At 44.8% G+C, this 17,804-nt stretch overlaps 1 protein-coding gene across 2 annotated transcripts in view; it reads right to left on the reverse strand.

The window, feature by feature from the left end:
* The window catches only part of Ccdc149 (coiled-coil domain containing 149), a 92,444-nt gene that overhangs the window by 9,133 nt on the left and 65,507 nt on the right, over nucleotides 1–17,804 (reverse strand). The window contains exons 6-12 of one of the 2 annotated variants that reach the window (XM_055624004.1): nucleotides 16,966–17,138; nucleotides 16,182–16,254; nucleotides 14,808–14,892; nucleotides 12,273–12,417; nucleotides 6,844–6,920; nucleotides 5,358–5,390; nucleotides 198–314 (exon numbers count right to left, since the gene is read on the reverse strand). In XM_055624004.1, coding sequence (XP_055479979.1) covers nucleotides 198–314; nucleotides 5,358–5,390; nucleotides 6,844–6,920; nucleotides 12,273–12,417; nucleotides 14,808–14,892; nucleotides 16,182–16,254; nucleotides 16,966–17,138 — 703 coding nt within the window. The remainder of the gene's footprint in view (nucleotides 1–197; nucleotides 315–5,357; nucleotides 5,391–6,843; nucleotides 6,921–12,272; nucleotides 12,418–14,807; nucleotides 14,893–16,181; nucleotides 16,255–16,965; nucleotides 17,139–17,804) is intronic. The other variant, XM_055624005.1, reaches the window with a different exon arrangement.

Genomic DNA, 17,804 nt, shown 5'->3' on the forward strand with positions numbered 1-17,804 from the left:
AAGGAAGGAAGGAAGGAAGGAAGGAAGGAAGGAAGGAAGGAAGGAAGGAAGGAAGAATTGTAGCTCAGCTAGAAGTATGTGCATTCATGTATGTGCATGCGTGTGTGTGGTGTGTGTGTGTGTGTATGTGTATGTATGTGTGTATGTGAGTGTATAAAACAGACCAAGAAAAGACAGCAAACCCAAGATATACTTACCATCCCGGGCACTCTCCTTGTTCTCAGTGGGTTGTTCCACAAACTTCAACAGTGGGGATTTTGACCTCTGTATGGTGGGGAGAGTCTGGTCACTGAACAGTATGGTATCCTTGCCCCCTGTGAGGAAGAAGGGAAAGTTGGCTTGTCATGTCACTGGGTTAGCTGGGTAACATTTACAACCTGGAACAGTTAGTTTTAATTGTCAGCTTGACACACTATGGAATCATCTGGGAAGAGGGGCTGCCTAGATCAGGTTGGCTTCTGAGGTACTATTTTAACAACATTAATTGAGGTGGAAAGATGAGTCCACTGTGGGTGACACCATTCCCTAGGCAGGGGATTTTGGACTGTATGAAAGTAAATTAGCAGAGCACCAGCATGCACACAGCTTCTCTCTGCCTGTAACTGGAGATGTGACTAGGTGCTTCGAGTTCCTGCCTTCTTGGCTTTCCTACAATCTACATTTGTAAGCTGAACCCACCCTTTCTCTCTTAAGTTGTTTTTGTCAGGGTTTTTTTTTTTTTATCACAACATCAGAAATGAAATTAAGACACTTTGATACAATGAGATAGCTATTTGTTAGGAAACTCCTTCAGCTGTGGGCAGTACAAGTAATGAAGTCTTTCTCTAGAGCGGATGGATCAGGGCAGTATCCGTGATGGAAGACCTTGACTCGTTTCCCAGGGCCTGCTCAGGAGCAGCTGCCCATGAGTACCACCAATAAAGGGCAGCTTGAACAGCTGTGAAGAACGGAGAAGTTGGGTTTGACAACAGCAGTAGCAGTGGCAGGGAACTGGCCAGGATACTCCATTAGCTATGCTCTGGGCAGAGTCACCTAGTAACTGAGTGACAGCAACAGTATCACGTCACCTCTGTAATCCTCATATGTCTCATCATCATGGGGGAGTTGTGAAAGTCCTGAGTGTTTAGAGAGCACTTAGCAAATGTTACCTGCTGCAATCGGCAGCAAAGAGTCCCACACAGCTGATACTGTCCTAATTGCATCTGGTCATGTCAACTATGTAACTCTGTCTCAAGGCAGGTGGTGTCAAGTCCTTCACAGCATCCCAGCTGTATTCCCACTTGGAATATACACTAAGCTTAACCTTGTTGCTATTAGTGTGAACTCCTTAGAGGGTAGAAAGGTTGGGCATGAATGAGAAGGCAAGGGAAAATGCACCACGCTTCCATTGGGGAAGGCAGAGCAGGTCACACAGACGAGCAGCAGGGAAGTACAGCTTCAAACATGAGCATAACAGACAGAGGTATTGGCCCCAAATACCTGGACATCATCTACAAGGTCAGCAGAGCCCATAGGCATGGTATGAGGCCAAGTTTTGGCTTTGAAAGGCTTTAGGATTTTCTCGGTGGAGACCATTGGGCCTAATACAAAAGCTCCAGATCATGACTCCAGCCTGGCTTAGAGTAAGATTTTCTCTGAAGTGCCATGATTTCTTACTTGTTTTCCCACGCATCAGAGCCCCGAAGGCCACTTGGGTAAAAACACATGTCTACACCTCCTTTGGAAAATCAGATGAAGTCAAGCATCACTCTGTTCCTAGGCTGTGCCTGCTTTTTAGAAAACTGTCTTATTAAGTGGATTAATTATGTTTGAGAGTTCTGCACACAGTAGACACAAGATGCCTGAGAAGTCTGTGTTTCTGACTGAAGTGTTTAATGGGTCCTGTTATCTGGCATGGTTGGTGCTTGTTGCTGACTTGGGCAAATGGCAAGTGCTGGCTCAATAGCCTTTAGGTTCTCTGTCTCCTGGGTGTCAGGCCAGCTGAGGAGAAGCTGCTTGGAGCTGACCCTGAGGTTCTGACAGGCACTTCCACTGTTTCTGGTGGAATAAATCTAGAAACTTCAGGGCTACCATCTTGAAAGGTTTCCCAAAAGGCACTGTGGACTTATGGTTCAGAATGACATGGGAAACCCTCAGAATGACATCTACAGCTGACCCCCTTCCGGAGCGCAAAGACACAATCTGGGTTTGTGCATTCTTGGTGACTGGCTGTAGGGACTATAGCAGGCAACAGGTGCCTTCTGGTAGACTTCCTTCCTTTATCTCCATCACAGTAGCACAGTATATCTACAGTCAGGGTCAGGAGTATATTCCACGCCCTCTGTCTCTGGCAGGTGGACTGGCAACTTGCCAGCCTACTGGGGGAGGTTCCATCTTCTTTGCATCAAACCAGCCTTCAACCCTCTGCGCCCTGGTGGTCAAAGAATCAGATGTAGAGGCAGGAGTAGGAACTGGCAGTGACCAAGGTAGCCAGGGAGTTCCCCTTGCAGAAATTTCTTTAGGATGGGATGTCTCCTTGGCCCCACAAGCCCTAGGACATCTTCCATCCAAGGAAGCGAGTTTGTGAGTGGCTCCTCACAAACACAAGTCTGCAAACTCCTGAGCAAAGAGCACGAAGAGAAGACAAACAAGCCACAGTGGGCTGAAAAGATAAGCCTTCCCAAAATCCTGCCTGGAGATGGTGTTCCCATACTATCAACACACCAACATCTGGTCACTCTTGCCATGTTTGGAAATTCAAAGCCTTTCTTAGATGGCGCTCGGTTCAGTTGTCTCTCTGAAGGGCTGGAGCCAGCTGTGGCCACTGAGCTGAGCTCTAATTCAATAGTCTGGCCATCTAAGCTTTCATGCTTAGAGGGGCGGCTGTGTCAGGGAGGAAATTCTGCACGCTAGGTCAAAGGACCACTAACGCAGAAGGCCGCATGGGCTTCCCATTCAGCCGGAGCTAGAGTAGCTGTGAGCTCTGCTGATTCCATACAGTTCCAACACTCTCATTCCAGCCTCTAGAAATGAAACAAGTGCTTTCAACTCCCACATTTTTTTCCTCAGGCTGATACCTGGAGAGGGAGACAGAATGAAAATGAAAAGCTCAGAAAGCCAGACTATAGCCTCTGGCCAGATTATTTTCCGGCTTTTGGTATTTCTGTGGATTCTGTCTATGCTCCCGCACTGCTGTTCTCAGTGTGTTTGGGGGGTGGGGGTGGGGTGTCATAGCTCTTATGTAGGAGTTAGAAGACAATCTTGGGTATTGGTCCTTGCCTCCCACCTCCTTTGGGACTGGGTCACATTGGTATCTGCTACATATACCAGGCTATCTGGCCCATCCTTCTGTCTCCTCATCACATCTGGCCATAGGAACTCTGGGATTACAGATGTGTGCTAAGATGGCCTGGTTTTATGTGGGTTCTGGGGATTCAAACTCAAGTCCTCATGCTTGTCCAGCAAGTTGCCAAGAACCATCTCCCAGCCCCCAGTGTTTCTTGGTAGAATGTGAACACATCTGGGACGACACTCTTCATAGCTATCTGAGAAGATCTGAGGGAAGGATGCCATCATCTTGGAGTAGAGGAATCAACCCTGGCTAGAGAGCATGGCCTGCAGCTCCTAGCATCTGACTTTCTTGTAGCAACCCTCTAGCTTTGTCACTCTCAAGGCAAAACAGCCTGGAAGTCTCAGCTCTCTCGATGACTTCTTCCTACAGCCTATAACATCTGTCAAATGTGTTTACTCTACAGCAAGATCACAAAGTGACCCCAAGTCGAGAAAACACCGTCAAGAACTCTACAATGAGACTGGGGGATGGAACTTATTTGTAGCATGCTTATCTAGCAAGCATTTGACCCTGGGTTCAACCCACAGCCTGAATGAGCAAGGTATGACAGCGAATGCCTATGTTTTGGAGGCAGAGGGAGGAGGATCAGAAGCTCAAGGTCATCCACAGCTACTATAGCAAGTCCAAGGCTAGACTGGGCTCCATGGGTCTCTGTCTCATAAAACAAAACAAAACAAAATTTGATGGTGTAGGTCAGGAGAAAAGAGGGGGAGAGCTGAGACACACAGAGCTCTCCGCCTCGTGGACTTTTAGATAGCCCCTAGAGTCTCAAAAGGATTTTTATGCCTTCTGGATCCCTCTTCTCTGGTCCAGAAACCAGCATCCACTTACTTCATTTGCCTATGTATCTTGGCTCAGAACTACAGTCATCCAGCACATATAGAAGATGGCTTGTAAAACATGAAACACCCAAGTCTAATGTTATCTTCCATAACTTGATATGTTATCTAGCTCCCTCACTGTTTCCTGTTCTAAAATGAACATATCAGACCAGATTAGGAAGGGGGGAAATGCTCTTCCACATGTCTGCTCTGACTGAAATTGGCCAATATGGAAGACTGCTGCCACATCAGCAAGAAAAACTGCTATGATCGATTGGTAATGCGTGGAACTGGAGTGCAAGGGGTGTTCATTGTACACACCAGTATTTGCCTTCCTGAATCTTCTTGTTTTTAGCTGTTATTCACAGAGAAGCGTCAGATGACTCCAGCTATCATCTATCTAGTGTTTGTATCCTGAGCACTCATTCAGCACCAATATTTTGTTTTCCCCGCCACTGCTTGATGGAGAATCACCTTGCTTCCTTAGGTAGAAGACAGGTTCGTAAGGAAGAGGGGTCAGGTAGCTTGGTATGGTGTTGTATTCACAGAGCTGAAGCTCATGGATGGACTGACTTATTGGGGAAGATGGTATTTCTCTGAAAGTACTGGTACTCAACACCTTCTACTGTGATTTAGCTGCTCTTTGGGGAGAGGATGAGAAAGAAGAAGAGATGGAGGAGGCAGAGGAGGTGTTGGGTGGTGGGGAGAGAACACATTGTTTCTTGCTCTGCCCTGTGGGAGATTAAATGGAGACACATAAAAGTGGAGTCAGGGAACTAATATGATTCATGCAGAAAGAGCACCACTCTCTGCCCTACTCTCCAGGACTGCAAACACCCTAACACGAGGCTCCATCCACATGCTTCACACATGCTCAAGGCAAATCTGTTGCAATAATAAGAACTGTATCCAAAGAGGAAAGTGCCACTCTCCCTCCTATGCCCCAACTTTTATCTGTGTGAAAGGCAAAGGCTGGAGACTCCCATGCCCACAGCAAAAAACCTACTGAGGCTGGTCCTTCAAGGTAACTATACTTGCTAATGTTTATTTTGCACTAATTGAATTCTCTATTTCAATAAATTTATTCTATGTAGAAAGTTAACAGAAAGGTGGTTAACAAATTTCTATTATTTACATGCACGGATGATAGAAATATATCCCAACATTATCCACAATGAACCCCAAATATTTAGAAATGAACATACTCCCAAATCCAACTGAAACATTGTAGCTCAAGCCTTCAGCAGCAAAAGAGAAGGAAAAAACAGTTATTATTGTAGAACAGCCATTTGAAGTCCCACCTGACCAAACAAACACCAGACACAGGAAATTCCCAGCATTGATTCACCCATTCAACTTCTATCTTTTTACATAAATCACACAAATGGAACAGTGAGAAAATTCACTAAGTCATTTTGAGGGGGGAAATCAAAGCTTTGGTACATGCACAAAAACAGCAATTTGACTGCACAAATAAATGACAAATTTGTCTGTCTCCATTGAAATTCTATGCGGTAAAAGAAAGGCCTTCACAGAAGATGAGGTTTGAACATCATCAAAAGCAGCTGGTGCAAAATGGACCATTCAAATCCCCAGGACGGCACTCGCCACTAATTAGTTCTGTGAGGTCTTTTGACATCCAGTTCAAGGAATTGCTACAAAAAATTCCAATTTATGAAACACGCTTGCAGGCAACCTAAGGCAGCTATTCAGATTTCCACTGAGGAAAATGTGATGTCGTCCACCTCCTCTCCTGTGGCAATTTTCATTTCTCACCCGTACAGGAACGCAGCCCACAGGAGCCGAGGGAAGAGGAGACCGCTTTGCATGGAAAGGGTAAGACACTAAAAATACCCGGACAATGTTCCTTCCAGGGAACCAGGAGGCGGCAGAAAACGATAAATATAAGTTTCCAAACAGCATAAAGGCGAAGGAGAAGAACTGATGGGGTCTCCTGAGAGGGGTATTTTACTGGGATAAACGGGATAAGTATAGCTCGTTAGAGAGAAACACTATGGCTTCTCACAATTGGGCAAATGTCGGGGGGAGTCTGCTCAGGAAATTTTTGTTTTCAAGCTACATAAAACTGTTGGGAGGAGGTGGCAGGAGAAGGTGGCTGTGAAGTACATCTGAGCTGGAGAAATGGTTGGCGCTTCATTTTTAGTACTGGTGATTAAACTGAACAAATCTTTGTGTGGTTTTACATTCCATTTTAGGGCTGATGATTAAATTGCACAAATCTTTGTAAGATCTTATATTCATTTTTAGGACTGGTGATTAAATTGAACAAATCTTTGTATATTCTCCCATTTGTTTTAGGAGGGAAGGTTACATGGAACAAATCTTTATAAGATGACTACTGATAAGAAATGAAACAACTCACAGGCATTCACAAAGGTTAATACATGTGTGCGAGGATGCACACACGCACGCGCGCGCACACACACACACTATGACAGTTTGCAAAGTTAGGCTTCCTAAACTTCAGTGCCCTACTAATGAGAATTTGAAATTTTATTGTATATTTCTGGATTTGTCCCTTTCATGGACTTGCCTAGGATGGTTTCTCAATGGGAAACATTTGTGAAATGTTTCTCAACAGTCTCCAAATCAAAGGGCCTCAAACAGGCAGAATCTTCTTGGCAAATTCTTTAAACACATGGAAGCCGCCGTCCGCAAGTCTCTGCTTACCTGGAAGGCTCCACAAACCAGAAACTTCCAGAGTTCTGAGCTTCTTCTCCAGCTCTGCCACTCGGTTCCCTAGGATTCTGGACAAGACAAGAAAATAGTAAGAGGAGACAGTCGCCTGTCACTCTTTAGGCCTAGGAAGTAGCTAATGGGGAAGTCAATAGATTTAAGACCTGAGCATTCGGGTATACAAGTGTACATAATACTTACTCTATTGAAGTTTCTATGGAAATAGAAAATAAAGTGAAACATACATGCACATGCATGCACGCATGCACAAATACATTATTCATGCATGCATTATTCATGCATGCACGAATACATTATTCGGCTCTGTTCTACATGGCAATTCCTGAACAATTATTCCCTCACTGCCTAACATGTCATACGGGATTTCCATTTGAGAATTGCTCGTTGCTAAAGATGACAATTGATTTAGAATGCCCTTAGTAACATTACACACTCATTCTCTGGCAGTAGTTTTGGTTTTTGGAACCAGTAGGTAAGAGAGATGGACACACTTGGAGATGTTTCTTCCAAGGAAATAAACTAATAAGATCAGCTTTTGCACACACACACTAGGCCTTACGGATGTCCATGCCCTGGATATCAAGAACAATGTCTGGCATAGTGCAGGTTGCCAAGAAATGTGTGTAATTAAACACATTCCTTTTTCCTCCCTTTTTCATAATCTGCAATTGTCTATGGAAAAGGCAAATAATAAGAATTTCAAAAGAGTTTTCTCTTTTCCACAACACAACACTTTTATGAATTATTTGGAAATTTCATACGCTGCGCCCTGCCGCACTTGCTTCCATTCCTCCCAGTGGGACTATGTGATAGCTCTACAAAGGCATCTGATGGCAAGCTCCACAAATTCCGAGTTTGATCCCCAGGACCCACAGAGAAGGAGAGAACCGACTCTTGCAGGTTTTCCTCTGACCTCACACACCAGACATGGCACATCTGCACCCTGTCCCCAACACACATAAGGAAACAAATCTCAAAAAGAAACTCTGAAAAAGACTTTTCAGTTATTTGAGAATCAGTTGTATAATGACCATTCTGACTCACTGGGATAGCTAAATTCTGAAGTGTGTACTGGGAAAGATCAGACTGTGTGCTTGGAAGGCAGGCTTTGTGTATACATGCATAGGTAAACATCTGCTTCTTTGCTCCAGACATTAAATATAGCTGAGAAGTGACTGGCAGTCATCTAAAACCACTTGCTTTCCAGTGGTCTGGAATTGGAAACCAGTCTTTATTTTTATTTGGGGGATTTTCTTGGCACTGCTGTGCTGAAACGACATGAAAATCTCCTTAATAGCAAATTCTCCATTCCTTTCAGTGGGATAAATTAGAGCAGCAGAATTATTCTCCTACGTCTCTTTCTATTCCAGAGATAGCTGTGCACACCCACATACATTCAGGGCCATGAATATGCATATAGCTGCACATATATACAGCTCGGTTCATCCTGATTTTACCTGAATCGACCTGCAGCATCTTAATCTTCCCTTGGAGTTCACAGGGAGACTGGCGTTCCTCTAGATGGTTTCCTTCATCTAGTTACTAGAGCCCACCTTTTCCTTGTTTCCTTAAGCCTTGCACCCTGCATGGTGTTCATCAACTACTTCCAATCTCGACCCATCTGTTGGGTCTGTGATGCTTTCACACCCTTGACCCTTCCATAGACAGCATTGTTCCTAATCTGCCTTTCAATATTTTGCACAGACCTTCTGAGCCATGCTGCCTTCCTCACAGCTGATGGGTCTGACACTCCATCACAACAGCACTCAAGCTGATGCCTGTTTCTGAATGAGATCGGATCACATGTCTGCAGCTGCCTCTTAGGCACAAAGGCTAAGGCTCTACTCAGTGATGTTGAGAGATGCCCTGAGCTGCATTTACACACAGAGCATAGAGGCTTTGCTCATGCTGTTTCTGGATAACCCAGACATTTCTCCCAGAAACAGAATGAGTGGAGTGGCTGGTACCCCCCCTACATTCTACTTCTAAGGATCTTGCTTGAGTTTATCAGTGGTAGCTCTGTTCATTGTTCTGATACCAGCACCTGATGCAAAGCTGGAGATAATAAAAGGATCCAGGGGAAGCTGTGGGTGTGGCAAGGGCAGCAACAGAAGCATCAATAATAGTGACTGCATCACCATGGACACACATGGCAACTGCTTTTCCCAGAGTCCTTAGTATGAGGCACCAGATATGCTGAACATCTACCTAACACAGCGACCTGGGAAAAACTCTGCAGTATGCACTGTGGTACCATGATGCTTTTATAGGTGTGGAGAGTAAGGAACAGACAGGCTAAGCAGCCTGCCCAAGCACAGTCTATTTCAAGGCCAACTCATACCACATGCTACTTGTCCCATTAGGAATCAGGGGTAACTTACAGAAATTACTTACCTTGGCCTAAACTACATACAGGACTCAGTGATGAGTCTGGATCTGAGTCTAGGCCTCGCTTAGCCTCTGAACTTCACGTTCTTAATACATACCCCCTTCAGTGGCACTTTAAAACAACCCTCCTTAGATTTGTTCACATGTGTACAAGTATTCCCTAAAAACTGTGCTCATGGAAATACGGATATAGCCATAGGTGATGCGCAAAAATACAACCTAAGTTGCTTTGCACGTGTAGAAGGGATCTCCTACCTGGCCTCACACAGAGACTTAGGCAGGGGTTATGGGAGCTGATATAAGAGGCTGTGAGAAGCTGGGCATGGTGGCACACACCTTTAATCCCAGCACTTAGGAGGCAGAGGCAGGCAGATCTCTGGGTTTGAAGCCAGCCTGGTCTACAAAGAAAGTCCAGGACAGTGAAGGCCACACAGAGAAACCCTGTCTCCAAAGAGAGAGAGAGAGAGAGAGAGAGAGAGAGAGAGAGAGGTTGTCAGAGCCGCAGTGGCTGGCAGCTTTCAGAATGGAGAGAATGGTAAGAACAAATCCAGCTCAGGCTCCTAGGATCCACCTCCATGCTACAGGCTGGAGGGAAAATTGAAAGAAACCCCTATTCCTATTCTAGAGACCAATAATCTGCTAGTAGACATATAAGACATATGTGAAAGAGAACCTAAGGACAGCTGATATGTATCCAGAATTTATTCCAAGCCAGGTGTTTTGCCACTTAACACACTGCCCTGGTTTCTGCTGCTGCTGTTTTGTATTGTTTTGTTTTTCTTCTTAACAATTGGCTAGGGGTCCTTGATTTGTAGATGAGGGACCTGGAGCTCTTAGAGGGCAACGACTTATTCAGGGCCACACAGGAGATCCTGCCAGAAGCAGGCCATGACCTGAGGCACTGCTTCACCTAATAAAGCTTTTGCTGTTGTTGCTGTTGTTGAAATAAGGCTAATTCATGAGGGTCACCAGCCAGCTGACCAAGCTCGCATTCTGTTCTTAGCCTTCATTTATAGTTCAGTTAATTTCTTTATATGCTCCAGGACGATGAAAGAGAAGGCCTTCAAAGTACAAAAAATAGCACCTTTGACACATCTTTGTGTATTGTCACGGGGCAAAAAGCAAGCTAAAGAATAAAGGAACAAAGGGCGCCCCTCCCTTTTCTATGATAAGGAATAGCTGCTTTTTTTGTTGTTGTTTTAAAAATCATAAGTATATGAATACTTAGGTGTGTTTCCACGTACTATGCCTTCATTTGCATGATTTGAAGGACACAGCAACACAAGAAATGGTGGCTTCTTCCATGAAGAGGTTTTGGATAGGCGAGATGTGTGGCTCAAAAATTATTTTAAAGTGGCTAAATGCGCAAAGGTGGTGCTCAAATAAAAATGACATGAAGAACGGAAATGTCAGCCTCCATACAGGAAGAAAGTGGTTTGCATCTGGGGCCTGTGCCTGCTGTGGTGGGGATGGTGAGGTTCAAAGGAGCCCAGAGCTCCTGGCCAGGTGCTGCTCAGGCATAAGTAGCAGGCTCCCTGCCTGCTCCAGGGGATCCTCGAGGACAGCCTCACCCCCGCCAGATCCCCAGCCCTACTTCCTGAGAGCAGCCAGTTCAGCATGGCTGCTTCGTTTTCTGCAAGGCTGTTGCAAACTTCTCCTGTCAATAAATTACCCTGTCATCCAGGGAGATTGTGGGCCTCCCTTTGATGCTCTTGCTTTCTCCCACATACATCTTCATCTCTGGCACAGTCTTCTCCGCACTCCATCATTTCCCTTTTCTCTTTTGTTTTTATAACACTTTCAATCATCTTCCTGTGGCCTCTTCCGTGGGTGTCCCTGTCTTTGGCAGGCCCGGTTCTCAGGTCCTTCCCCTCTAAGCCTAACATCTGTTCTCACTCCATTCTTCTGCATTGTCATTGTGGCTCTGAGTGTGGGTGTTGGGAGCAGGGCCACCTATAATTTTTCAGGCTTCTATGCGAGACAAAAAAAAAACTGTCACGAACTTCAAGATGGTGGTAACAATATGTGGCCACATGCCAAGTCCTTGTAGGTGTAGATGCCACAAAGCTGGTCCCGCTGTGACTCAAATGCGCTCCTGCGTCAGAAGCTAAATGTCCCAGCATATATGTCAATAGGAGGTGGTTCCAGTGAGATGATGGCAGGAGGCTGAGGCCCCCACCATGGCATCAATGGGTTTATGAAGAGATGCTGGTGAGCATGCTTGCTATGTCTGACAATATGGCACCTGGGTCATATTCAGATGTGGCATGAAGGCCATCACCAGACACGGTGACATGCTCTTGAATTCAGCCTTCTGGAGTGTGAGAAATAAACTTCTTTCATCTTAAAAAAAATATTCATAAGTTACCTAGTCCCAGGAACAGAAAATAGACTGGTGTATGCAATATTCACTTATTGTTCGCCTTCATTATTCTCAGAACATCTTCAGCTTTGCTCTGTTGCTTCTGACCACTATTTTAGCCTACCTTAGCTTACTCAATTTGATACAATATAATCAACACTCATGAAAAACATCAAACAGGATACTTCTTTCCTTTTCCTTTCCAACATCTTTCCTTGATTATCTGAAAACATGACAGGAGGCTCCCTCAAAGGCACAGCAGCCTGCAGCCATTGATAATTGTTCTCCTGGCCAACAGAGACCCTCAGCCATGCCATGGGGTAGGAGGGGCACTGAGGCAGCTCATGCCTTCAAAGGAGCCCTAAGAAAGAGGCAAGAGATCCGGCATTGTCCCACGGGAGCCACTATGAAACTGGTGTCACCTCGAGCACAGCTCGGAGGACCCCCATCACCGAGAAGTCAGGACCCCCATTTCATTGGCTCTGGTGGATAAGCTGGATGCCAAAGCAACCTAGAATTGGCTCTGGTTTCATGCTCTTATCCCCTAGATTTCAGGGTGTTAACTTTCTTCCCAGAGAGTTTGTGCTTTACTTCTGGGAGCCCACTCTCCTACCCGCCTCCCCCTGCCCCAGACTAGGGATCTACTGCGCACCTGTTGGATTGTCTCTGATGCTGAATGAGCATGTTTTTCTCATGGATCGTTTCCAGCAAGGCCGTGGCCAGCGACTTTAGGTCAGCAATGGACTGTGGAGTCGCTGGGAGGCTGCACCCATGATCTTCAGAGAGCAGATCCTGAACTAGGGAAGATGACGCCAACAGCTCAGTCATGGATTCTGAAACGTGGGACTGCAAACCCATCTCAGTTATTCCTGGATAATGGGAGTCCCAAGCTTTGCTGTTGTGTTTTACTGAGAGCCTATATCAACTACCGCAAGGAAAACAACCTAAAACCCAGTGTGAGAGTTAAGCAGAGAAATCTTAAAGAAGTTTAATCACCACCACCACCACCCCCTTTTATTTTTTCTTTTTGTCAAAATGGAACGGAACGCAGGGCTTTGCACATGCTAAGCAAGAACGCTCTCACTGAGCCACACTCATTTGCAACTTGTTCGGAGACTAATAATATTTTCAGTTGCCAGTGTGTGCAGATATTTTATGCTAACTCACTAAGATTTTGAGCTGAAAAAAAAAAGCCCCCAAACCTAGCAAGTGTTATTTATTTCTATTTTATTGTTAAAAATTTTTATTGTTAAAAATACTTGTTAAAGGTCATACTGCCCTGCAAATGACAATTATTCCTTGCCCTTCCGACTCTCTGATTACTGCAAAAGTAATATACCACTTTTAAGGGGTGAATCAATGGAGAAAAAAAATACAAGCGACAATTACCTGGTACTCCTCCTGGCCATGAAAAAACACTGTGACTCTTTCGAACCTCATTCCTATGTGTCTATATGCATGTATACAGATTCATGCAACATTCTTCGGAAATGGGGAAAATACTATTTTTTTTTTACTTAACATTCCACTTCATTAATATCCCCTAAAACATGAAGGTTTTAATAGGCAATTTAGGTTTGTAAAAATTCGCCTATCTAGATATTTATGCCATTTCCAGTCAAAATGCAGAATGTATGAAGACATTTCTTGTAGCTAAAAAGTTCATACTATCTAATATATTTCTTGCTAGTTCTTGCTGGGCTTTCTATTTAGGATTTTCATGATGGGTCGCCATGCTCATGCATTTTGATTACCTATCCAGTAGATCATGGTAACAAGCTCCTCTGATAGGTTTTTCTACAAGGCTCGGGTCAGTGTGTATCTCTGCATGGTGTTTGAGTGTGGTCAGCACTTGTGACATAAGAGTCAGCATGGGGGCCACACTCTAAACTGGTTGCTAGGTATGGTAGGTATCCAGGGCTAACCATGCATGGTCTCTATGTACATACATACCTATGTATGTATGTATGCCTGTATCTATGTACTTGTCTATGTATCTATGTACATACCTATGTATGTATGTATGTATGTATCTATTTATCTATCTATCTATGTATCTACTTATCTCTTTTTACCTCCCTCCCTTCCTTTCTCTGTATATGTTTATGCATATGTACATGATCATGTGTGTACATGCATGTGTGGGTAGATGTTCAGGCCATAAGATGACATCAGTGCTTTCCTTAATCTCTCTGCATCTTCTATTTTTGAGTCAAGGTCTCTCTACTCAGCCCTGACTAGCCTAGAACTTGATATGTAGACCAACATGGCCTCAAATGCCACTATAACCAATTGTTTCTATGGGGCTGGAGATCTGAACACAGGTCCTCACGCTTACATGGCAGACAGGCTATCTGCTGAACCACCTAGATGGGCTTTTCCACATTTTCATATGGTGTTAATAGCTTCTTCCCATTCAAAAACAACTCTAGGATGTTCACTTCTAGTTGAGTGGGAAAAACAGGTTGCTTGGAAAAGAACCTTGATTGTTAGGCCCACTAAAGACATTATGCTTTTTAAGCCAGTTCTGGGTAAGACTGGGCCATGATAGCTGCTGGTCCTCACTGTCAGCAGTGGAGAAGCAGGACCGTACAACCTAGGCTTAAGTCAAGAACTGACTGCAGAATATGAAGTACCAGCCTCAAGCTCTGCCATTTACTCCCCTGACTGCTCCCAATAGATCATTATTTTTTATTGGAATCGACAGGAAGAAGGAAAAAAGCTGCAATCAATAAAAGCCTCTTTGAAAAAGGCATGCGTTCCCATGATCCATGGTGCAATGATCAATGCAGTAGGGGCGTTTCCATTCTGTCTACAGAGACTGGAGAAATACACCCAAGGAGGCTGATCATCTCCAGGCCTTTAGGTGGTGATGGGGGAAGGAAAAACATCCTCAGGTAGATATAGATCCAATCACTGGTGAAGCTCTAAGGTGATGGTTCCTAAAGTGGAGTCTCCCGGTACAGCAGCATGGCCTGGGAACCCTGAAAACATGTAGATTCTTAAGTATCACCCCCCCCCCCAGACCTATCGAATCAGAAGCCTCAGTAGGGCATAATCTGGGTTGGGAGGACTCAGGCAACTCTGCTGCAAGCAGCATGTCAGGAGCCACCATTTTCGCCTCACAAACCCAGAGGCTTGGGTAGGACATGTTCAGAAGCTGGTCAACCTGGACATGAACTCCTACCTTGCTTTGCAGACAGGACTCCAGTCAGAGCACTACTGCTGGACTTGCCTTGACTCTTAGAGTTTTTCCGTCTCTCAAGAGCATTCTGCAGCAGCAATGGAAAAACCAAAAATCTCTGTCAGAAAAGGCAGTGGTGGAAAAATACCTTGCTAAGGAGATACACCCTGTGAACCCACCAGAGCCCTGGCAGACTCCAAATGTAGCCTAAAATATAGAACTCTCAGTCCTTGGAATTTTAAGAGGCTCCATACAGTTGGGTTTGTTTTGTTTTTAGGTTACTTCAAAGGAGAAAGGCAGTATATTCCCTTGTATTCATAGGTGTTTAATTCATGTTCCTTAAATCACATCTGAGGCAAGTACCCAGTCTAACGTGTAAAGAGACTTGTTATGGAAATGATTTTAGAATAGACATGAGATGAAAACTACTTTTGCTTTCATGTACCAATGGTGGCATCTGGAAAGATAGGCTTGGGTTAGAAAGGGATCATGGTCAGTTAGTGATGTCTGCCTTGGATGCAGGATTAAGTCATGTGCTGCTATGGTCATTCTTAGAATGGGCTCTTGTGTTCACACTGACATGACAGGTAAAAGGATATATGGTTGTAAATTTACATACTAAAAAGCACACACTTCCCTGGCTTCGTGTTTATCTACAGATTGATGGAAACAAAAAGTGTGACTCCCACCAAATGGAAAGCCATGGTGATCTCTGAGAAGAAAAGCCAATATCAACAACCAGGACAATGTGCCAGCTCTCTCTAGTATTCAGTTGGCTATAAAACTTCACCGTAGGAAGAAACATCAATCAATTTTCAAAGCAGAGCGATCCAGGAGAGTTTTCCAGTTATAATACTTACAATTAACATCTGCAGAAATACATATTATCAAACCAGTGGAGCTGGAATTAGATTAAATAACAGATGGCTAATCCAAACTTTCTACCCTTTCAAGGTGCCTTGGACATTAGCATTTGGGTTGTGGTTTCTCATCTTGGTTTCTTCTCACACAGAAACCATTTTCTTGGGGTCATAATTATAAGAGAAATAGCATCCTACAACTGCACATATCATAGAGGAAGTGAAGAGGACCCTGACTTCACAGGGCCAAGTTTCCATGCTAAAGCACGCAGGTTTTGGAGGTCTCAGGGTATCTTGTCTAGACCTTAGAGATAGATGCAGATACTGGGGAAAACAGTGTTGGGAGTTTATTGCTTTGTGGTTGATTTTACTGGCTACTCCAACTAGGGCTCTTATTGGGCTCCGTTTGGGAGGACAGGAGAGAGATGAAATGCCTTTGAAACATAAAAGAAAATCGAAATAGGATGACACTCAAATGCTGAGTGGCGAATCACAGGCTTGGTCTTCATTGGTTTACCTTGTACTTGGCAATGTTCGATTTCAGAAGACTGACTTCCTCATGGAGTTGTTTTAGTCTCTCTTGGAGATACCTAGAACACACACACATAACCAGAATGAGCATGGAAGCAAAATGAAGCCCACTGAGTAATAACAGCAAAACATGAAGCCCCGCTGTCATTTGCATGTAACGACTTCTTTCCCATCCTGGAGGGGTAGGGCAGGAAAATGTGGCTTTTTATTAAACAGATATGATCAAGGTCAGACATGCCCAAATCACAGACACCCCATTTTAAAACAGCCCTCATAGAGATCTCCTAAGGGACAACAGCACCATTCTCACATAATTCTCATTAAGATGATTCCACTGGGGAGCAAACCAGGAAGAAGAGACGCCAGCCAAAACACAAGTCAGACACATCCACACACTGAAATGTGCCTGGGGGGAAAGACAGAGCTTAGGGATTTTCTCAATTTATTTTCCTATTCTTTCCCTTCTCCTTGGCAGCAATCACAAACAACTCTCTCTGGCTCTTCACCCTTGTGGCCCAATCAGAGAAAGTGTGGAGAGAGTGAGGGAGGGGAGATCTGTGGGTATCTCTTCCCTTTTCTTACTTTTATAACCAGTACATGACATTGACAATATTTGGGGTTGCAACACGCTTTTGATTCCAAATGTGGCTGTCTCAATTTCAGGCAGGTTTTCAGGACTGCCCCCTCCCCAACACACACACACACACACACACACACACACACACACACACACACACACAGCCTGCCTCCCTGGAATGCCTGGCACTTACCTGTTCTCCATGCACAGAGCATCCACATCGATGATACGGTTCTCATGACCACCCAGGATGTGGTTGAGCTCCTGGTTCAGCCTGTCCACTTTATCCTGGTAGGAAGCCCGCTCTTCCTTAACATCCTGGAGTTCATCCATTGAAGCCTGCAGGTCATGCTCTAATGACTCTATCTGAAATCCAAGGAATGTAACAATGGTTCTCACATGTGGGCTTTTGGGCTAGGGATGACTTGGAGAGCTCATGAGGACTGCTCAAGTGCTAAAGTCACCCATATTGCATGTACCACATTGTAAAGGCTGGAGCCTGGGGACACCTTCCAGCCTGACACTTAGCATGGGTGGGTGGAACAGAGGAGCTGATCTCAAACCCTTGCACATTGCCCCCATTCACAGGCATGGGAAGGGCAGGCTGATCCTAGAGTCTTACAAATGCATGCTGTTCTCAGCCACTCAAACCTGGGCATCCAGTGGCCAGTTAGCAAGAGCAGAATAAGGAAGTCTTCATTCCTGTAACTGCTTCCCAACCAGGGCTCTGCAACCCCTGCATAAAAGTATTGCTCAGAATCTTAGTGGCAACTCCTAAGTTAAAGGCCAGTTTGTCACATCACCTCCCTGCTGCCCACATGGGTGGCTGGTGATAAGTCTCTTGGTGTGCACAGAACAGCAGCAATCAGTTCTAGAGATCAGCCATCTAGGAGTCAGTCACTCAGCACGAACCCAGGAAGAACTGAGAAGGTCAAGCCTGCTACGGGTATCCTTTGTCTCCTCTTGGACTTGGATCCAGGAGCGTGTGTGCCCCACCCCCAGCTGTGAGGGGCCACGCAAGCGTATGTTCTG

This window comes from Psammomys obesus, unplaced genomic scaffold (genome assembly GCF_907164565.1).
Source record: "Psammomys obesus unplaced genomic scaffold, mPsaObe1.curated_primary_1811, whole genome shotgun sequence".
NCBI classification, from domain to species: domain Eukaryota; kingdom Metazoa; phylum Chordata; class Mammalia; order Rodentia; family Muridae; genus Psammomys; species Psammomys obesus.